The sequence below is a fragment of the Caloenas nicobarica genome, chromosome Z (assembly GCF_036013445.1).
Source record: "Caloenas nicobarica isolate bCalNic1 chromosome Z, bCalNic1.hap1, whole genome shotgun sequence".
Classification (NCBI taxonomy): Eukaryota; Metazoa; Chordata; class Aves; order Columbiformes; family Columbidae; genus Caloenas; species Caloenas nicobarica.
Genome location: NC_088284.1, coordinates 60,527,316 through 60,549,099, shown reverse-complemented (window position 1 = coordinate 60,549,099; position 21,784 = coordinate 60,527,316). Strand labels below are relative to the sequence as shown.

Sequence of the window (21,784 nt, the reverse complement as noted above, 5' to 3'; positions counted from 1 at the left end):
AGACAGTAGGGAGAGGGGAAATAAAGTACATAGGTATCCTTCCCAAAGCCAGTCTTAAATCCACCCTCCCAGTGTCACAAGGCCAAGAATGAGGCTGGTTCAACACACAACTCTCTACCATATAACAAATACTCATTTATTCTAAGGAAAGTAATGCTCATCATAGAACAGATGAATGTTATATAGCAGTCAACAATCACACTAACCTCAGAGTAGTTTCTATGCACTTTATCCAGCACCTTTAACAGAACTTCGGTTTGATGGAGCTGGCCATAGTCTCCCACTTCTTTCCTTACACCTTTGAAAATCTTAGTAAAAGTGCCCTGTCCAAGACTCTCCTCCTAAAATACAGGAAGGACATACATGGCAAAAAATTAGAAATCTCTACCTGTTTTGCAAAAGATCTCTTAAACACCCACCGTAAGTAATGTATATGCAAATCTTTACAGCTAGCACACCTCTAGAATCAGACTGAGGGGACATGGAATCAACTGTATCAGAAACAGCTTGAATCTTTGCTTATTTTTTAGACTCCTCAAGGATCTCAGAAAATAACTTGCTGCAAGAACCAGAGAGGAAGAAATTGCTGTTATTAAGATGTACTCAGACATCTCTAAAAGTAAACAACTACTATTACAGCCAAAAGGACACTTCTTATTTTCAAAACCCCACAACCATTTGTATTAGCAGAAAATTTAAAATAAAATTATTTTCTCTAACAACTCTAAGGAAAGATTACAGCAAAATCTTATAGCTCAGATATGGCTCTTTGAAACATAGACTGAGGTTTTTTTAAAACTTAGTGTGTATTAAACCAATCATCTGCAGTGGAAGAAGCAACTAATAGGCTTACAAATATCAAGTCCTCATTCCGGATTTTGTGAAAGACCATCTGGTTGACATTATTGTGTCTCTGTAGCGTGGGTGATGAAGGTACATCAGAAACACTATTGCTTCTGAAGACTAGGAGATTTGATTTATCTGGAAGAAGAAAGAAGGTATGGAAGAGAAAAACAAACTAAATTTGTAAAATATAAAACTAAGTCAATATTATTTCAGAGGATTATTGAGAACCTGTTAATCCAACCAAAAGAAGATATCACATTGAGATCAGTTTATTTGAAAAGCCACACAGTATTTCATTAACCAAATTCAAAGTCTGAAAAGTTCTTCTAATCAGCAAAAACATTTAGGTTTACTTAGCTATTTTAAGTTTCATACTTTTGACACACATTCTGAAAATAGTCCTGCTTCCTTTCATATTTCAGCTTCTACTGTATTTGTAATAGCAGTCAGGGGTGCAAAAACGAGGATGTAAGTCACCCTTTTCTTTTGTATTACAAAGTCATTCTGGTAAAGATGTGCATGTCTTTCTGATGCCCCTTTAAAGCTTTTACATATTTTTGTCCCAGCAGCACTTTAGTGATCCTTATCACCTTACGTTTACCAGAGTACTTATTCTTCAAGTGATTTTGAAAAAGACTGTCCACGAAGTAAAGCAGGTTGGTTAGTAAAAATAAAGCTGATAGGTACATATCTGTGGGTATATGCATCACGTGTGATTATATTTATTCAATTATTTATAATTCTGATGCATATACATTTCTGTTTGATTTATATAGAAATAAGGTTACAAAATTATTATTTGTAATGTGCATGTGCATTTACTTGTAAAATCTCTTTTCTAAGCTTTTGAATCCATTGGCTAATTTCAATCAAATTTGAGAGAGGTAAAAGTGATATCAAACAGTCTGTTTCCTCAACTTTTTGCTTAAACAGGGACTTGGACAGAGACAAAGACTGATTAACTGTAAGTACTACCTACAATAAGCAAAAGTGACAGATGTTATCAGAATTCATAAAGGAGAAAGATAATATGAATACCAAAGATAGGTAAAAACCTTTAATTTAAATTTGAGAAAAATCCACTCTTCATGCAGGAGCTCCATTACACGTGTATTTTTCAGTGTTAAAGAGAAGCTGAAATCACACTGCAGCCTTGGCATAATTCAGCTAAGATGTCAACAAACAATGAAAGAAATTCACTGGCATTGTTGGTTCCTCTGCTTATGGAACTATCATAGTGAGAAAGTATACATTTAGTAGCTCTTTTCTTCTCAAGACATGAAAATACTTGATTGAAGAAGAAATGCTGATGCACACAATCTACTGCAATTAAGAAACCAGTTTTGCTTCTAATCATGAAACTGGCTACCATGATTCTGGAAGACCATCAATAACAAAGTAAGATTTGACAGACACTAGGACTGAAAACTATGAAAACTATGACTAAGGAGATGAACAAATAGGTCAGTAAAATTTTAAAAAACTCCACGCAAACACATACATCTACCTACGTGAGAGTCATTTAACATTAACTTATTCTTAAATCTTTAACCCAAAAGTTGGAAACCCTTCTGCTTAGAAATAAATCTTTCTCTTACCTTTCGGTTTTGGAGGACAGCATTTGACGAACTGGAATATTATGCTGTCTGAACGGACAGTTTCTGTCTGGTAACAGGTCAACAGATCCTTAAGGTTACCAAAACTTCTCTTGGTTCCACTAAGATTATATTCACCATTCTCATTCTTTGTAATTAAGCAGTGCTTATAATCAGTGGTATTCTCACGCTGCAGAGATTTTTTACATTAAAAATAAAATTTATCAATATTTAGTATTTAAAAGCTTATCTAAATCTATAGAATTCTACTAATTAAAGAAAGAATGCTTCAGCAAAACATTACCATAATTTGTTAGTTTATTCTCACTATGTAATATTGATTCTCAGAAAACACGATCGTACTCCCATCACTGGAATTAGCATGTTGATGCTAAGAAAAACAAATGTTACAAAATCTGCAAAGAAGGAGCTGAGAAAACAGATAATGGATGCTAGGAAAAATCTTTCAGAGCTAGCAGTTAAAATTTCTTTGCCTGTATGTGGGGTAATATCAAAACAATTTTATTGGAAGCAATCACCCAAATGCTTACGCTCTGTGTTCTTTTAACAAGCATCTGGAGATCTCAGCTGTAATTCTGTTTTTCTGCTGTCTAGAGTACTGTTCTAAGCAATTAGTTCCTAGCATAGATTTTCAATATGCATTGATTTATTTTTACAATGAATCTTGAAAAAATCCCATTATTTTTAAACAAGAGGAGCTCTTAATAGTGCTTTTATGGTCCTTCACGTCAATACTGTAGAAAATGTTCCAACAAATTCTGAATCTCAAAAGCCTTCTAACAGCTTGCCCAGAAAGAATCAGAACACAGAAAAAACCCAAACAAACTAACCCATGGCTAGGTCAGTTAATGGCAGGCTTAACTCACAAGCTCAACTCTCAGACTTTGACTCTCCGAGCTTGCTCAGGAACTGATATCTTAGTCTAGAAAGTTCCCCAGCAAGCATACTTCACTGACCAGACTTAACATTTTCGCAAAACATCTTCAAATGGCTGTTTACTTCTCTATCCACACATTAGCGTTATTTTGTCATTTTCAGAGACTTACGTATCTCTGAGACTACTTTGTGAACTTGCTAGCTTGCTGCAAGCCAGCAGGAAAACCTTTGTATTACCTTCCCTAGCTAAAACCCCAAAGGCAGCTCTGTTAATTTAAGAGAAGCCCATCCTTGGAACAATATAATGAATTGTTTAAGAGCTATATTGAAGTACTGTATTGTCACTGACTGCAGTCTCACAGAAGAGAGGTGCATCTGGTTCTTAAGTGGATGAAAATTGCAGGCATTTCAAGGGTGGTTCCCACTCAAGCTGACACCAGATATGCAGCAGGAGATCTGTGTTACTTAACAGCTGCCAAATAATCTGGTTGGCCCAGCATTGGGGATGGGAACAGGACTCAAACCCAGAACAACCCATAAAGGAGAGACACTTGGATCACCAAAGGCTGTATACTCAAGACTATCTAAGCTCTATTTGTGGAAGGTGCAGGCAGGAGGGATAAAATCCCACAAGAGAATGTAACAACAAAACCCAAACCTTAAAAAACCCCCAAACAACAACAAAAAAACACGCAACAATTAAACAAAAAAAACAAACCCCAAAACCAGCCCATCACCCAAACATTTACTACAGTCCCAAGAACCATGTTACCAACCCCAGAACTCTCAAGCTCTCTTCCCTGTCTTGTTCTCCTAGGCATATGGTATGTGTCATTCTTTACCATGCAAGTATTTTGATGCTTCTCACAAGACTCTGAAAGTTGGACAATCTGATAGAAGTAGCTATGGAATACACACATCAGACAAACATTCTGGAGAGAAAATTCTGAATCATTTACTGAACATATCATGCTCATTATTGTAACGCAACAAAGATTACACAGATACTAAGTCAGAATACAAACCTCTATAGCAAATGTGAGGAAGTATTTTTTAAAATCTTTAGGACTGCAACGAAGAACGTAGAAACCAGTCTGATTACCCGCTTTCTTCAGTTTACTGATAGCAAAGTCCATGCTGTAGTAAAAAGAAAATGTTTAATATTGCATAATTTCAAAAACCAGCAACAGAGATTGGCCAATTAGCACTATTATCAGATATCTAACAGAGCAATTCAAACTCTCAAATTTTTACAGCTTCCTTTAAGTTAATATTTTTGTCCCTTTATTTTCCAATATTCATGGTGGCTGCTTATGTAGAGAGCAGTGTATTAAAAATTCTTAATACTGAAAACATCACTATTATTTATATGAGGAGGAATCTTACAGCCTAAAAAAGTATATTCTGCTAGGCTTATGATACAACTTTCAGCATCCATTATAGAAGAAGCTGTAATAAAACTGCCTAATAAACAAGCTAAAATTAGCAAAATATTTGTGTGGGTGGAAAACGTGGGTTTGAGAAAGGGCTAACAAGAGAGATAAGTTGAAATAAAACATGATTTGTTACTACAAAAACCAATTTCCCCTGAAACAACCCTTGCTAACTGACTATTTCTATGCATCTCTGCGAATGAGGAACAGAATGGCTTGGAAACATCTGGACACATTGTACGTTCTTCTAAACAGCCCTAAATAAAGGTCAATATACAGCACTACTCAGTGCAAGAAATATGATTAGAGCTGTATAGGTCTCTAACCCTCTCCTCCTCCATCTCTTCTGAAGGTTATATCACCTATCCTCTTTCTATTATCTTTCTGTATTAGCTGAGTAGACAGTGCTAGTTTCAGCAACTTGCATTGATCAGCTTTCAAGCTTTCTGTATCTAAAGCAAATATCCATGTTATCCTGCCTGAATACTTCACAGAATCACAGAATGTTAGGGATTGGAAGGGACCTCAAAATATCATCTGCTCCAATCCCCTCGCCGGAGCAGGAACACCCAGATGAGGTTACACAGGAAGGCGTCCAGGTGGGTTTTGAATGTCTCCAGAGAAGACGACTCCACAACCTCCCTGGGCAGCCTGTTCCAGTGTTCCGTCACCCTCACTGAGAAGAAGTTTCTTCTCAAATTTAAGTGGAACCTCTTGTGTTTCAGTTTGAACCCATTGCCCCTTGTCCTATCATTGGCTGTCACCGAGAAGAGCCTGGCTCCATCCTCATGACACTCACCCTTTATATATTTATAAACATTAATGAGGTCACCCCTCAGTCTCTTCTCCAAGCTAAAGAGACCCAGCTCCCTCAGCCTTTCCTCATAAGGGAGATGCTCCACTCCCTTCATCATCTTTGTTGCCCTGCGCTGCCCTCTCTCCAGCAGTTCCCTGTCCTTCTTGAACTGAGGGGCCCAGAACGGGACACAATATTCCAGATGAGGTCTCACCAGGGCAGAGTAGAGGGGAAGGAGAGCTTCTCTCGACCTACTAACCACCCCCCTTCTAATACACCCCAGGATGCCATTGGCCTTCCTGGCCACAAGGGCACAGTGCTGGCTCATTCTTCTAAGCTTCTAGCTTCTGCAAACAATAAACAATACTACAGGAACTATTAAAAAAAACTTTTTTAAAAAAAATTCAAAGAAGATACTAAATTCTTCCTCTAAAAAGAAGGATCCAACAAAGCAAACGAACACAGAGACAGCATTCCTTAAAACAAACAAAAGTTCCAACTCATATGGCTAGCAGTTTAATGCAATCCTAGCTCAAATATTGAAGAGAGTGTTACCCAATTTTGCCTTTTTCCCCTTGGACACTCAGTTAATATAACAACTAGAGACTACAGTAAAAACACAAGATCCTCTGTCCATAACGCTATATGTTGCTGCGATGGTAGTAACCATAATGACATCACTGTCTCACTTGAAGAAAAAATAATTCTAAGGGAAGAAAATTAAAACCAGAATATTTCCTTTTTTTTTTGCAATATGTCAAGAAGGCACTGTATTTTGCAAAGTGAAAAATAAGAGGAAAAAAGCAAAGCATTTTATGTTACATAAATGTAACAAGTATACATTTTGAGATATCCATTATGGTTCACAGTCAGTGCAAGTTCATCTTTCGAAAATAACATCACCTTGTTATATTGCTAAAAAAATGCTTACAAAATTGGTCCATGGCAGTTGCTTTGGATATTTTCAAGGACTGATGGTGGTGCTACTTCCTTACATAGATAATGGTGGGCATCCGCAGTTAATCTGTAATATCCATCGATTAATGACACAAAGGAGAGAGCTTCTCTTAATGACTGAAATTCAGCCTCCTGTTAAATGCCAGGGGAGAATAGGATGGGGGGGTGGGAGGGAGAAATGAGAGAAAGAGAGACAGAGAATGAGAGTTTCAGTTTTTAACAGGCAACATAAAATTCCTGGATATGGTAATGTATAAAAGATATAAATATATGCATACATTAAAAATATCCAGACTGTTTTTAACTACAGTTTGTACAATTCTGCCTTCCTGGTGCCACCCAAAACTTGTTAGCAATCTTCAGTGTTCAAAATTAAACCCAACCCAAAACAATCTGCCACAAAAAACCACCTTACTCTAAATATATGAAACAGAAGACGAACGCTCACAGGAAGGAACATTTGAAAGGGAAAAACTGAGACACACCTCAGCATGGCAGACACCTACTGCTCTGGCATCACAGTGTTAATTTTTTTTCCTAAACGAAAGCCTTCATTTATCAAAGATTTATGGGGCTGCCTTCAAGTAGCAAAGAAAAATTTCTAGAAAAGTACCTGCCTGAAAATGCACTAGTAGTCAGTGAAAACTGGCATCCTGAGCTGGATCATAGATAGAAGCTGACCTTTAACTACTATCAAGAGAGGTGCAATGGATTTAAGAAGGGAGAAGACTAATGTGGTCAAATAAAAATGGGGTGTGGAAAAGGCCTATGCAGAATTCATTGAAAAGGTAAGTGCTGGGCAAAATTAAATTAATCTGCAATATATTTATTAGTTCAAATGAAGGAAACTAGAATCTATTTTATGCAACAACCTACGTCTTCTTAATACTTTGGACAGTTGTGTAAGAACATTAAAGGCTGTCTGTACTTCAACAGAGAAGTGTTACTCTACCATCTACAGAGTCACACCAGATTTTATTCAGAAGAATAGCCCAACAGAACAGGCTTTAGTATGTGCTACAAAAGTCTGCCCATGACACTGGGGACACACTTAATGGCTGAACACAATTGCTTTTGATCACGTACCAGGAGTTTGCGTGGAGTCTTCAAACTCCTAATTAAAAGTGGACCTGGAAACAACTATCTTTCTAGTTGTTTCGATGTGATCGGAAAACTCACACAGAACTAGAAAAACAGCCATTTTATTCACTCCATGTGTCCTAAAACTGTACACTGTAAAGTACATTTATATAACGGATACTAGCTGTGTAACAGGTTAAACTAAATCACAAGTTCTGGTGTGTAAACTGTCCACACACAAATCATAAGCAAAAGAGCAGCTACTGCACTTTTTCCTACTCTGCCTTACACTTCACTAGCTTTTTTGGCCAAGCTCTTAGCCACTTCTACCCTCAGAAGCATATGCAGTCAAGTACTTAACTACTGTTATTGAGAATTTTTTTTAAATAATTTAAATGGATCAAGATTACGGAAGCCTCCTCCACCAATCTGAAACATTGTTATGCTGTCAGCATCACAAATACACACCGCAGATATTCCAGGTACTCTTATGTTTTAATAAAGAGCCTTGAAAAAATTTCCAGTTCTTAACAGGTCATTACTTCTGTGCCACTAATGCAGGAAATGAACGTGAATCACAATTCCACTGAAAGTAAATCATACGCCTTTTTTAGAAAAAGCATCATTAGAAAATAAAACTAGTTAATGCTTATTGAAATATTTTTGAAAATTATTTTTACAGAAGTACATAAGCTGTACACAGCTTTTGCACACACACACAAGGAAGCTCCCTGGTCACATAAATGCCCAAGATGGGGAGGCCTGAAAGCCCACAGACCAGTCAGAGATAAAGGAAGTACAACTTGTATTTGGTTTGTATGGCAAGGTTTTGGCCGGGGTACATTCTGTGAGAAGTTGCTAGAAGCTTCCCCCATGACCAATAGAGCCAGTTACAGTCAGCTCCAAGGGAGACCCATGGCTGCCAAAGGCTGAACCCATCAGTGACAGAGGTAGCGCCTCAGTGATAATGTATTTTTATATTAAGAAGGGAAAAAACTGCTTTGGAACAGCAGCTAGAAGAGAGGAGTGAGAACATGTGAGAGAAACAACTCTGCAGACACCGAGGTCAGTGGGGAAGAAGGGGCAGGAGCTGCTCCAGGCACCAGAGCAGAGTCCTCTGCAGCCCATGGTGCAGACCATGGTGAGTCCAGTTGTCCTCCTGCAGCCCATGGAGGTCCATGGTAAAGCAGAGATCCACCTGCAGCCCGGGGAGGACCCAGTGCCAGAGCAGGTGGATGTGCTTGAAAGAGGCTGTGACCCTGTGGAGAGATCATGCTGGAGGAGGCTCCTGGCAGGACCTGTGAATCATGGGGGACCCACACTGGAGCAGCCTGTTCCCGAAGGACTGAACCCCATGGAAAGGACATGTGGAAGGGACTCACACTGGAGTGTTTGTGAAGAATTGCAGCCCAAACGAAGGACTTACATTAGAGAAGTTCACGGAGGACTGTCTCCCACGGGGGGGACCCCACACTGGTGCAGAAGAAGGGGCGGCAGAGACAACGTGTGACAGAACTGGCCACAGAGCCCATTCCCCATCGCACTGTGCTGCTCAGGGGGAGAAGGTAAAGAAACTCGGGAGTGAAGCTGAGCCCAGGAAGAAGGGAGGGATACGGGGGAAACTGTTTTAAGGTTTGACTTTTATTTCTCATTACCTTACTCTGACTTGATTGTCAATAAATCAAACTAATTTCCCTGGGCCAAGTCTGTTTTGCTTGTGACAGTAATTGCTGAGCGACCTCCCTGTCCTTATCTCAACCCATGAGCCTTTCATTGTATTTATCTCCCCCTATCCAGGTGAAGAGGGGGAGTGACCAAGCAGCTTGGTAGGCACCTAGCATCCAGCCAAGGTCAACCCATCACACAACTATGTGACAGTTAAACCTGCTGGTAAGCTTGACTCAAGTGCAGTGCTACAGTTCAAACTGAAACAACTTTTTACATGCACGTATAAAATAATTTCTCAAGATCTTCTTCATATAGTGTTAAACAATAAAAGCAGTAATATTAATTTTGTCCCAATACTAATGTTCTGCGTGTCTTCATTCCTTCAGAGCATTTTGAAGCCTTTCTGAATGTGTTGGTCACTGGTAGGTGGCTTACCATGACAGCATGGAAACAGTATCCTCGACAGCTAAAACCACAGCCTTAGGTTTAAGAATCCAAAAAAGAAAAGAACCAATCTGTGTATCAGAAACTACCCTAAATTATAAACATCTATTTCAGTCCATGCACAGAGTTTTGAATGCAAAAGACCTTTAATGTTTTGATACACTGCTTATACTGCTGAAATGCATTTAGTTTTACCTCATGCTTAATTAACATGGTAATTGCTTATACAATACTATAAATACTACATTGATCAATCTGCTCAAAGCAACATCTATTTGAAAAACCAGCAAAGTAAACAGACCAGATTCTTGCTGTCTTGTTTGTGAATGGTGACAATTCTTCTCTCACTGGAGCCTTCTTGGCTTGCTTGTTTAATGCTGACATCAATGATATCAGGAAAATCACAGTATGTTTGTAAATCCTGCAATATATATTGGTTATATAACATCAGTAATAACATAAATAGCAACTAAAAATTTCACCTGTTTTCAGCATTAAAATTCCTACAACTCCAAACTTGTAAGCTAGCACCAAAGAGGATCATAAAACCTTAAGTACACCATTAAAAATAAAGTAGTTGTGTGTTTATGGAACCATCACTAGGTACATCAATTAAAAAATGCGCAAAGATCCAGGAACCATGAACAGAAATATTCATATACGGGGGAGGGGGGGGTTGTTTGTTCGTTTTTATAGTAGATATTTCTTTCCTCTGTAGTATTTTGTAAGAATTAACAATGGAAAATTTTGATTACTCTTTTGAGGGTACCAATCCTAACTACATGGGAAATCCACATTTTCCTTTGACAGCAAGTTCAGGTAGTTTTCAATACTATGACATTCTGTACCACTTCCTTCAGCCTTCCACAAGTCAAATTACAATGTCACATAAATCACACTTGGTTTTGTTTTCAGCAGAACCGCAGGTATTAAGTAATATCCTTAAATAAAGGTAAATTCATCTATCTAAAATTATTCTTCCAAAGCAAATAGATTTTATTCAAGTCAGAATACCTCATTCATATGGCTGCAAGCATATCCTAACACATAAAACAGGTGTAATAATCAAGGCCGTAAGAGTCAGTGGGTACCAGCTAGCTCAGGGGCAACTACTCCTACATTACACTTTCCTAAAATTAGATTCGGCCCTTTGCAGGCAACCGTGAGGCTGATGTGATCCCTGGTGAAAATGAGTTTGACACCTCTGAGCTAGAATAAATCAGCTCCAATGCACTGAAGTCCCTGAAGCTCTATTTGTTCATCTGGTTGTTGGAAATGGGAACTGATGAAACAAACTGCCTCACAATCTACTCCACATATGTCATTCCTGCCTTTAAAAACATAAACATTTTGTTTCAGTTCAATAACTTAAAGAAGATTCATCAGTATAATTTGCTGAAACAAGAGTTACGATCACATTTACAGTCAGTCTTATTCATTTACTAAGTTTTCATAACTAATTTTATAAACGGTTCTTGTACCAGTGAGAATACACGTGACCTACGCCACATCTCTGTCAGTAAGTAGGATGATATTATTAATTACAAAAAAAAATAATTTGGCAATCTCTATAGGAGATATGATCAGTTTAAACACTACTCTAACTGAAGGCTTTGTTGCCAGGCCTAAACAGCATAGTACACATAGTATGCAACTGACACTTACAGGCAACTTAGGAGAGGCAGAGGGCCGATACATAACAACTATGAATGAGGTAACTGTACCTAACATCAATCTACAAATATTCTAACACCACACTTTAAAAAAATCTGGTTTTTTTTTTTTTTTTTTGCTAAGTATAACCAAAAAAATAGCATTTTTACAAATGATTGTAGCACACTGTAAAAATACAACCTTTCGTACTTTGGTCTTGACTGCTATATATTATGCATCAAAACTACCAAACTAATGGATTTTGGAAAGCTGACATGTTTTGGAAAACTGACCCTTTGCCTTTCATTTTACCTTTGGAAAATTCCCACACTCTCAATATATACTTCTAATAGTTTGTATCGGATGCAGGTAAATTCAACAAAACGAATAGTCATGCTGGGAAATCACACACACAAGAAATAATACTGACAAGTAAAAATGCAACATGATTATTAGCACTTATTGGAACTATTTAGCATCTAATTCCTCAACAGAGAGTATATGGACTCTGCAGTCACAGAAATGTCACTTAAAATTTGCTAGCTTAGACACTGGTAGGAGTCTAACAGCAGCAAGAGGATTTGAGGAATTTGTGCGTTTTACTTATACCCGGAGGCAGTGTCATCACTTTTCTCCACCAATTTCTTCACAGTAATGAAGGTCCAACACTGAATTTTTCATTTGTCAAGCACAGAAGTATTACATATTCAAGTACTGATTTTCTTCTAATACTTCAATAAAAAACCTAATTTTAAAATCCTGCACAGTTTAAGTCAATACATTTCCATGAGCCTCAGCCATAAGGAAACTGTATTATCACTGCGAAGCAAAATTTTCCTACCATAAATAGCAGAAGTAAATCAGAACTTCTAACATAAGCTAATCGTTGTGTTACATGACAAACTGAACAATTATCGAAATAAGAACAGATATTACCTGCTCTGCCAGTGTCTCACAGTCTTTAAGTTTTCCTCTTGAGCACTGAATTCCACCATTTCCAGTTATTACTATGGTTGCAAAACTTTCCCCTCCAGAAGGACCTCCACCAGGTTCTTTTACTTCAAAAACCTCTGAATAGAAGGCAGACTGAAGGGTTTCCAGATTTATAAGATACTTAAGTTTCAAGTTTCTGGCAGTAGCTTTGCATTGGCCAAACTGTTGTATAAATTTGCGGAACCTGTATCTTATTCTTTTTCGCGTCAAAATGTGGTAGTCTTGGATTTTTGCTCGCACGCATTTAGGCAAAAACATTTTGTAGCTGTGAATACATAACCAGAAAAAAAAAAGTACTAATTTTATCCATTAAATCCAGCAAAGACAATTAGTTTTGTGCTAAACAAGTCAACATTAAAATATATTTTCTTCTAAATGTAATGTTATTCTTCAAACTGTAGGATAACAAGGACTCTTTCTTCAATCTGTAGTCTGTTTTTTTCAAATACAGCCCTTTCTCTTCTTGCATTTTCCATCTCTTCCCCTCACTCACTTTCAACATACATGATATAACACATTTTCCACAAATCCAGACATTCCTGTTCCAGTCATTACTGAAGTTTTAAGGCAAAGCAGAAGTTACACAGTTGCTTTATTTGGTGTGGAAGTTGGAAAGAGGATACTGCACAGATAAAGGCAACTACATGGATAGAAGACAGATTTCCTGGCTGAAAATACAGGTGGTAGAATACAACACAGTAGTTGGCTGTCACTGAAGTTCCTATATCACTGTCCATACTCTACCAAGGGGCAAAGAAGTAGTTTGTCACCTGCAATCAGCTGGCCAGTTCGTCATCTCATTCTGTTACTTACTCCTCCCTCTAGGTTTCATTAAAAGGCAAACATCAAGCATTAAGTACTGAGCAAGGACAGAACTTAGCTGGAGTGAGAAACTGATTAGGTTGATAAAGCGATGTGAATTGACAAACTAAAGCAAGTTTAGCAGGGATCTGCCCAGGACGGTTAAGAGCCTGGAGCACATGACCTGGTAAGAGGAGGCATAAGGGAGCTTGCTTTGTTCAGTCTGGAGAAAAGAGGGTTCAAGTAGGGTGTTCTACTAGTTGTCTTCAACTAACAGACAGTTATGGAGAAAAGTGAATTAGACTCTTCTCAGACATGCACAGTGAAGGACAAGAGGCAACAGACACAGGATCACAGAGGACACTGACCAGATACAGAGAAAAATATTCCTCAATGAGGGTGACACTACACCAGACAAAGCTGCTAGAGGTATGGTGGAATCTCCATCCCGGGACATTTTCAGAACTTGACTGGATGAGGCGGTGAGTAACTTCATTTAATTTTGAAGGTGGACCTGATCTGAACAGGGTGTTGGATATGATGACTTCTAGAGACCTCCCAACTCAAATTAGTGCTGACATCCTTTCCCACACGAGTAGCTGCTGCCTTACCTCTCATTAACAGAACCAAATCCATGCACTCAAAAACATGAATAGCCATCATGATACAAGCTTTCTACTAATTTATAATTTACACTATAGGTAAGTTTATGGAATCATTATGCTACAATAAATGAACTGCCAAGAGCTGAACATTTTCTCCAAGACACTAACATGCAAAATATTGGTTTCAGATATCAGACAGGTGTGACACAGTTATGAAGTATAGAGTCACCTGACTGAATTGTAAATAGCCAGAGGGGTTTGGTCCTTTTCTTTGGCCACTCTCATCATATCCAGAACAGCCATTCCAAGGCATTCTTCTTGTGTTTCGTGAGTAACAGGCATCTGTACCCATCCATCCAAAAAATCATCTCGCCACTGTGAAAGAAGAATGCGAGAAAAAAAGTTAAAACTGTAGCACTCCTGCTCATGAGCTAACTTTTTTTGGAGTGTGTGGGTTTTTTGTTTATTTGTTTGGTATTTTTTGTTCATTTGCTTGTTTTTAACACTGCATTCTTCTGAGTGAACCCCTTCCTTCACAAATGCACATGTTCGTAAGGGACACCAGCTAGTATCATGCTTAGAAACACTGTTTTCAAACTATTTCCATTTCAAATCTTGAAAAGGTCTGTATGGAGAGGATGTTGTTCTGCACTGTGTCAGCCCAAAATGAAAGTTGCACCAAAAGACTTCCACGTGGTAGTCGCCCAAGAAAGGAGCTAGACACACTCACTGCTCTCCCCACAACTGCCATTTGAGCTTCATCTCTCCAAATGCGAAATATGACATGGAATTTAATTTTTATTTTAAGTGGGCTTCAAGCTGTCAAAGAAGCCTACACAGTTAGTATCAGAAGATGTGAAAGGGAATAAATACTACAAACCTTTACCAATCTGCATTAAGAAAATAATTAAGCAAACCATACCTGTGCAAATAGGTAAGACATGACAATATCATCAAGAACAGGGCTTTCTGAACCTCGAAGAATGCCATAACGATATGCTCTGCTGGTGCCATTGCAATACCAGTGGGGAAAATAAAATCTGTTAGGAAATATTTAAGCAAACATCAATAAACAGATACTTTAGCTTACCAATACCAGACATAACCACTTTCATAGATATGTAACTAGTGCTGATTGGTTTGGAGGACCAATATGAAGCCAAATTAGCCAATGGAAGGCTCTGGATCCAGTTCTTGGTGTCCTAAGGTACCACAACATTTAAGCACGGTGATAAGCTGTACTGGTAGGAACGAGGACCTCTGCCAAATTATACTCTCTAGTCACAATATAGAGGATTTTGTGTTAGTCTTCTGGTCTCCTTCAATAGTTCTTTAAGAAACAATCAGGCCACATTATGGAACATAAAAACCAAAATATTTTACATACAGAAAACCATAACTGTAGCTTTACATGTCCACATTCAAAAATCCGGTTAGAGAAAAATGGTTCTGTTGCAGACATCTGCCTGACTACACAGGATAATTACTCTCCATTTCACAACCGTCATTAATTTCAAACAGGCAAGCACAGAGGAGGTGATATGTATCATTATTCAGAACAATATTATTTTTAATTCCGCTATTTTTTTATTGTTTGCTTTTTCAATCTGACACGGCAAACATATGGCATATAGACAATTGATAAAAATGTGTTATTCAAACCTACTCCAATAATTGTGATTCTTTCATCTGTCTCTGATCCAGATATCACCAACAATCTGTCCATAACTTTTTAGAAAAAACTACGGTTTAACTAGATATCTTATTGGCTGTGTTTTCTCACATAGTTTTGTTTTACCATAACATTTGATTTAGATTACCTTATCCGGTAAATTAGGATGAGTCTGGTTGTTTCATCTACATGGAAGATGTGATTTGGGGGATACCACATTCTGTCTGTTTCACTCATGAGTGCAAACATGTTATGATACACTGGCATGATACCTGAAGAAAGAACAGAGAATAAAATAGTTACAAGAAATTGTTTTCACAAAGGATCAACCTTATTTAAAAAATTACATATTGTGAGTTAAAAGTAGCAGATTGGTACATATTCTCCAGCTATCCATTGCACTGCTTGATCACTGTCAATGGCATTGCAATCATCATCCCATAACATGCAGACTGGTTTTGCTCATTTATTTTCTCACTCTTCCTTTATGTTCTCTGACTGCAGACTGTGTTCATCTGCTATTGTAACCTTCACTGCTAGATTACAAGACACTTTCTGTATGATATTTAATACAATGGCTTCTTATCTTCTCAGTTTTGTAACAGCTAACAACAGTACCTTTTTCCTAACCTTTTCCAAAACCAGATCCAGACATTGATTCAGACCAATGAAAAATCAGAACTAAAACAATACGAAAAGTAATCATGACTAGGACAACCACCTCCCATGTACGGTTTAGTAGTTCAGCTGAGAACAAAACCAAACATATATTATTAATTAAACCAAACTGGAAAATATTTTTTCCCCTCAACAATTCAGGATTGTTTTAATGAGAATTGACATGCAATCCTACTTAATCATGAACTGTGGAAATCAGCTGAGCATGAACTCCTCGGTATCACCAAAATTTTAATTTGGTTTTGGGGCTCCCAGCTGAAAGTACAGCCTAAAATAAGATGTCACAGCACTATACTATGCTGCAATGTTATGCATCCATGTGATGTTGGTGCTATGATTTGGAAAACTGGTTAAATGCCTGAGAATTGACAGCACAAAAAGATGAACTTCGAACCACTAACAAACATGTTTGGAAGACACAAAGAGATACAAGTCTAGAGGTCAGAGACTAGGATGAAAATTACCATAATTATGAAAGAAAAACATGTTTACATTAAAGCAAGATACTCTGGGATAAAAAGGCAGATAATATTGAAAAAATAACAGATAAAGACAACAAAAGTAACTTAAAATTATATTAAAAGATAAAAGAATTCCAGGAAAAGGCACACTACTTGCAGCCCTCCCCAAAGACTTAGAATGAAATCACAGAAATTGACACAAGAAACCACAAGGAAAAAAAAAATCACAACATACATCTTTCTGTTCTGAACAACATCTCTGTAACTACTGGAGAAGGCAGACTCAAATCTATTTCATGAGTTCTAAAGTGCATGTAAGACAATTAGTCAGAAAAACCTAATCACCTTCACATTTGTGGAATAAAAAGTAATTCAGTCTTAAATAACAACCAGCTTAAACGTTTCACAAGATGGAGGTTGTCTCTGTAGGGAGCCAGTAAGATGGCTAAGAACAAGAGGTCTGTTGTGCAGATGTGACATTAAACTGCTGAAGTCTACACCCTAATAATTTGAGATTTCTTTAAACTAAAGCTCACCAAAATATACCAGAACCACACATCCTAACACACGATTTTCAATGAAAAGCAGTCATGGACTTACAGGAAACTAGAGAAATTGAAAGAATTATGTCCAGTAAACAAACAGAAACCAAAATTAAAACTAAACAAAAATCCCCAAAGGAATAACCCTAAAGAGATTAGTAACTGAAGGACTGGCTGTAAATCTAGGTACTGCAAATCTGTGGTGCAGTAAGATATACTTGAGCCAGAGATTTGAGAAATATCAAATTAACTCCATTTTATGGAGTTAAAAAAAAAATCTATGCCATGCAACCAAGTATGGTTCTCATTCGATGTGTGAAGAGAGATCACACCTAGACTACATTACAGACTAGTTGTCTATAAAGCAGTAACAACTGATGCAGCAGTTTTAAAGCTGTGTAGTGCCCAAAATAATTTCAGATCAATTACAGTGTAATGCGTGTGAATCACTAACCCATTTCAGGATCCTAGCCAGATGCTCAACACCATTCAAGGCACTGCTAAATATTTACCTAGTCTCACTAACACATTTCCGATTACTATTAAAAACCTCATGTAAAGCACACTGAACAAGAAAAAACTTTCATGTCATATTCATATGCTAAGCTGTAATGTATACATTACAGACACCATCACTCTCCTGCCTCTCAGAAACAAAACAAACCAACAAAACAAAAAACCCACAGATATTTCAGTCCAGATCATATCATTGCCATTCTGAAAAGAAATGTTAGCTAAGCAAGGAATGTGACTTTGGAATTCCCTCTACAAATCAGAAATGTTGGCATTAACAAAAACCAACCAACAAAACGAAAGCCAAAAAAATCATCTTTGCTGTCTTCCTGTGTAGTACAAGTAAACTGTGCACTCATCCATCCCTCATACTTCAGCATTTACAATTCTGAATGGTAGTTTGTACCTTTCACTGCCAGCACTCAATGACATATAGATCACATGTTTTTCAAGAAAAGGAGTTACACTTTTTTCTTTTTATTTTTTTTCTCCCCCTTAAGAATTATGCATTTGTGCCAGAATATTGCTACACTTGAAAAAGTTAAATGATTATACAAAGAGAGCAAATATCCTTACTACAGTCTTGAAAATTGTCCACAAATATCTGACAAAAGCAGAGAGGCCAGAAACATCTCTTCTCATGTAATTCTTACCAGGACTGTTAATTGTGAGGACTTTTCAAGTGAATGATAACTGCAATATTTAAGTGTTTTCTCCAGAAACAATGAAAACCAAAAGGCTGGGTATGGGAGGTGGAGGTGCGTGCAGTTGGGGAATCAATGTTGTTTGATGAAGCCTAGACATGTTGACAATAGCGAAAACTTCTGAGAAATGTATTTTTAAAACAAGTAAAATCGAAAAAGTTGTTCACAACAGGTACTAGATTCCTGCATAGCACTAACCCTGCTATCAAATCAATGATTAATTAGGAGGAGATAATGACTCAGATAAAGGGCTGTTCAATAAATTCTCTGGACTATTGCAAGACAAAACTTAACTATCTCTTGGCAAGTACTTTGTAAGGCTAATTAAAGGACCCTCATCATACTATACAGATTGACAAGTAACATGAAAGGCTGTAACACAGTTTGTTTCTCAAACTTCTACCTCCAGTCTAAAAAAAAAAAAAAAAAAAAAAAAGAATGATTTGCATAGTAGTTTTTTTCCTCATTATAATTTTAAAAGTCCACATAGAGACAAGTCACACTACTTGGTTCACCCTGAAGCAGCTATGGAAACATAGTTTTTCTGTATTTCCTCTTTTGTTGGCATTAGGTACCCTTTCACACATACAGTATGTTTTCATTAGGTATTGACTCTCCGTAAAAAAAAAAAAAAAAAACCAAAACTGTAAATCACAGAAAGTCATGACACCACGATGAAATGTGGAAGCCATGCATTGTCTACAGTAGAAACAAGGGTCTTATGAAACTGTCAATTCAACCATATTAGCAAATCACTGGACATATACAGATGAAAGCAATTAGTTACATGGAAATAATGATTGAAACATTTTCAAAATCTCTGATTTTCAAAGTCCAATACAAGCATTAGACAGTTCTCACACACATCTAAAACTTAAGAAGTCTTATACATACCAGGCAGAAAATTGCTTGGCTTTTCTTACATAAAATAGTATCTTACCCTCATCTTTCATACAAACTGGAGGCTTACCAAACTCTGACGCCACATTCAATATCACTATCCTGCCAACAAAATGTTTTCTGAATAGTTAATCAAAAGATATGTTTCCTTTCCTGGCAAAACAGAATTGCCCAGAGTTCTGAGTAATCCATCCCCCACCTTGGGAGGGAGGAGCTGTGTTGTGTGCAGATTTTCAGGGAAGGCTGTCACTTAATTCAAAACAAAACAAATCCCACACCTCCCCTCGAAACAACAACCAAAACAAAACCCACCCCCCCCACATACAACCCCCCCCACAATGGGCAGTTATAATCAATTATAACTCTGAGTCATGTGAAGTTTGAAAAGTGAGCATATTAAGGATAAATCTGCTTAAAATGCTCTAGCCACTAACAAGGAAACTCTTCTGAATCACGCAAACAAGGCGGTACTATAGATCATCACAATCATCGTATCAGGCAATACAGTCGTTCCCTTGAAAATGTTTAATTGAGTGCAGACACTGTCAGTGCTTAATCACATTAAATGTTTTGAAAGTACCATGGAACTTTCAACCCATTTGCAAATTGGGTGAGAATGAAAACATTCCTGCATGGAGTTTCTGAATATCAATATTAAAAACAGACAAATACACACACACAGACATTAACAAATTCAAGGTCTTTTGTTAACTGCTAGCTGCCTGTAACTCAGCAACCCAGACAGGATTATCAAACTGGTTCCCTCTCAGGATTCTGCCTCCATTAAAAAGTTAAGATTTCAGGGTTTAATGATCCTAAAAGAGGAGTAGTGGTGATATCAGAACAAAAGCCTGTCAGAAAGTAGATTAATAAGGCAAATATGTCCTACAGAAATTTTGGATTCATATACACCAGGGGGACAAGCCATAGCAGAAATGTAAGACACAAACCAAAACTATGCTCCTTGGTTGACTTTGCCATGATACTTTTCAGCGTCCTATTTAAAGGTTGTAGTTACATTTAAAGTAGCTAGCTCTGCACACTTTAATACTAATTTAAGATTTGCAAGAACATGGCACAAATTCATGTGGCTAACACTAAAGCAATGCTTTGTTTATAATTGTAACTATATTAACTGTGATCTACAAACTCACTTGCCTAGTATAACATAAAAAATCTTCACGTTGTGAACTTCAATTCAGTAACAATCTGGATTATATATAGAAGCAATGCATGGGGTTTTTTTTACCCATATAATTCAGCCAATGGAATAAATCAACAAAGTGTTAGTTTAAAAATTAAAAGAAAATCATTTTTCCATGTAATACTGGTCTTGTGTATAATGTATTATTTGGGTAAGTTACAGTCCACAGTTGTGTGGTTGTGGTGTGTTTTGTTTGGTTTTTTGTTCGTTTGTTTTGGTTTGCTTTTTTGGTTTGCTTTCCATTTGCTTTATCTGATGATAAAAACTCTTAAATCCACTTACAAGAGACTGAACAGCATCTTATTGCAAAATTATTTGTATAGCATAGTTATAATACAGTATACAAAATATCCTTCTTTCTGTATACAAATAAATACATCTGAGGTTCAAATTCAAAGACTTCAGATGTTTCCAGTAGTCTGCATCTGGTTTACCTACACCAAATCAAAATTCAGTTCATGTTATTTTCAATTACACCTGCTAATTTTTAAACAGATTTCTAGAGTTTTTCATAGTTTACACTTCTAGTAAAATTAAAAGCAAAGTTTATAGTTATTCTTTAAATGACCGTACTTCTTTACTCTGTAAAATACCACATCAAGCTTACGTTATCACTATCTCGTATCAACTCTGGTGGCTTTTGTGAACCATTACTGCTACTTGTGTTCAAATGTCTGTGATTGCTTGATATTTTTATAAAATGAACGTAAACATTAAAAATAGCTTCAAAGAAATTTCATTTAAGATTATTTGAGAGGGAGGAGAAAATTAAGGGGTTTAAGATCATGATTTGGGAAAACAAGTCTCTAATACTGAATTTAGAAGATACATCTAACACAATGATTCTCCAATCTCTAGAACAATTTCACTGTCAGATTTTATTCCCACCCTCAGCTTGTTCCACTTTTTATCTCAGGCTGAGAGCAAAGATTTCCCTTAGTTTTGGTGTAACAATTATAATTTTTTACACAACAATTATAATACTAGTTAACATACAATTGCTGAACCATTAATTTCACGACACTACATTTATTTTGCATTTCTGTTTAGAAAATGGGATATTCAGTTTCTTGCTCAGGCAGTTTTCCATATTAAAAAGAAAATTCACATTTATTATGTTTTTCCAAAACCAGAAATTTGTTTTTAAATAAAATAAGAAAAGGCTTAGCTTCTGCATGCATGCCTCAAGCTGGCATGCAAATACATAATATTTAGACAGACTAATTTTTGTACAGCCAGTACCTGCCATATACAACAGATCTAAAGTCGGCACAGACTGGAAAACCTTCAATTGTTTGAACAGTGTAAAAGGTACATAACAAGACTGTGACTCCTGATGTTT

General features: G+C 37.0%; 1 protein-coding gene across 6 annotated transcripts in view; it reads right to left on the bottom strand.

Annotated features, from left to right (window-relative positions):
• The window catches only part of JAK2 (Janus kinase 2), a 97,567-nt gene that overhangs the window by 29,863 nt on the left and 45,920 nt on the right, over positions 1-21,784 (bottom strand). For all 6 annotated transcript variants that reach the window (XM_065655736.1, XM_065655737.1, XM_065655739.1 and 3 more), the window contains 10 exons: positions 15,589-15,712; positions 14,691-14,808; positions 13,998-14,143; positions 12,306-12,627; positions 10,018-10,137; positions 6,499-6,656; positions 4,364-4,475; positions 2,445-2,631; positions 854-981; positions 207-341 (listed from right to left, as the gene is read on the bottom strand). In XM_065655736.1, coding sequence (XP_065511808.1) covers positions 207-341; positions 854-981; positions 2,445-2,631; positions 4,364-4,475; positions 6,499-6,656; positions 10,018-10,137; positions 12,306-12,627; positions 13,998-14,143; positions 14,691-14,808; positions 15,589-15,712 — 1,550 coding nt within the window. The remainder of the gene's footprint in view (positions 1-206; positions 342-853; positions 982-2,444; positions 2,632-4,363; positions 4,476-6,498; positions 6,657-10,017; positions 10,138-12,305; positions 12,628-13,997; positions 14,144-14,690; positions 14,809-15,588; positions 15,713-21,784) is intronic.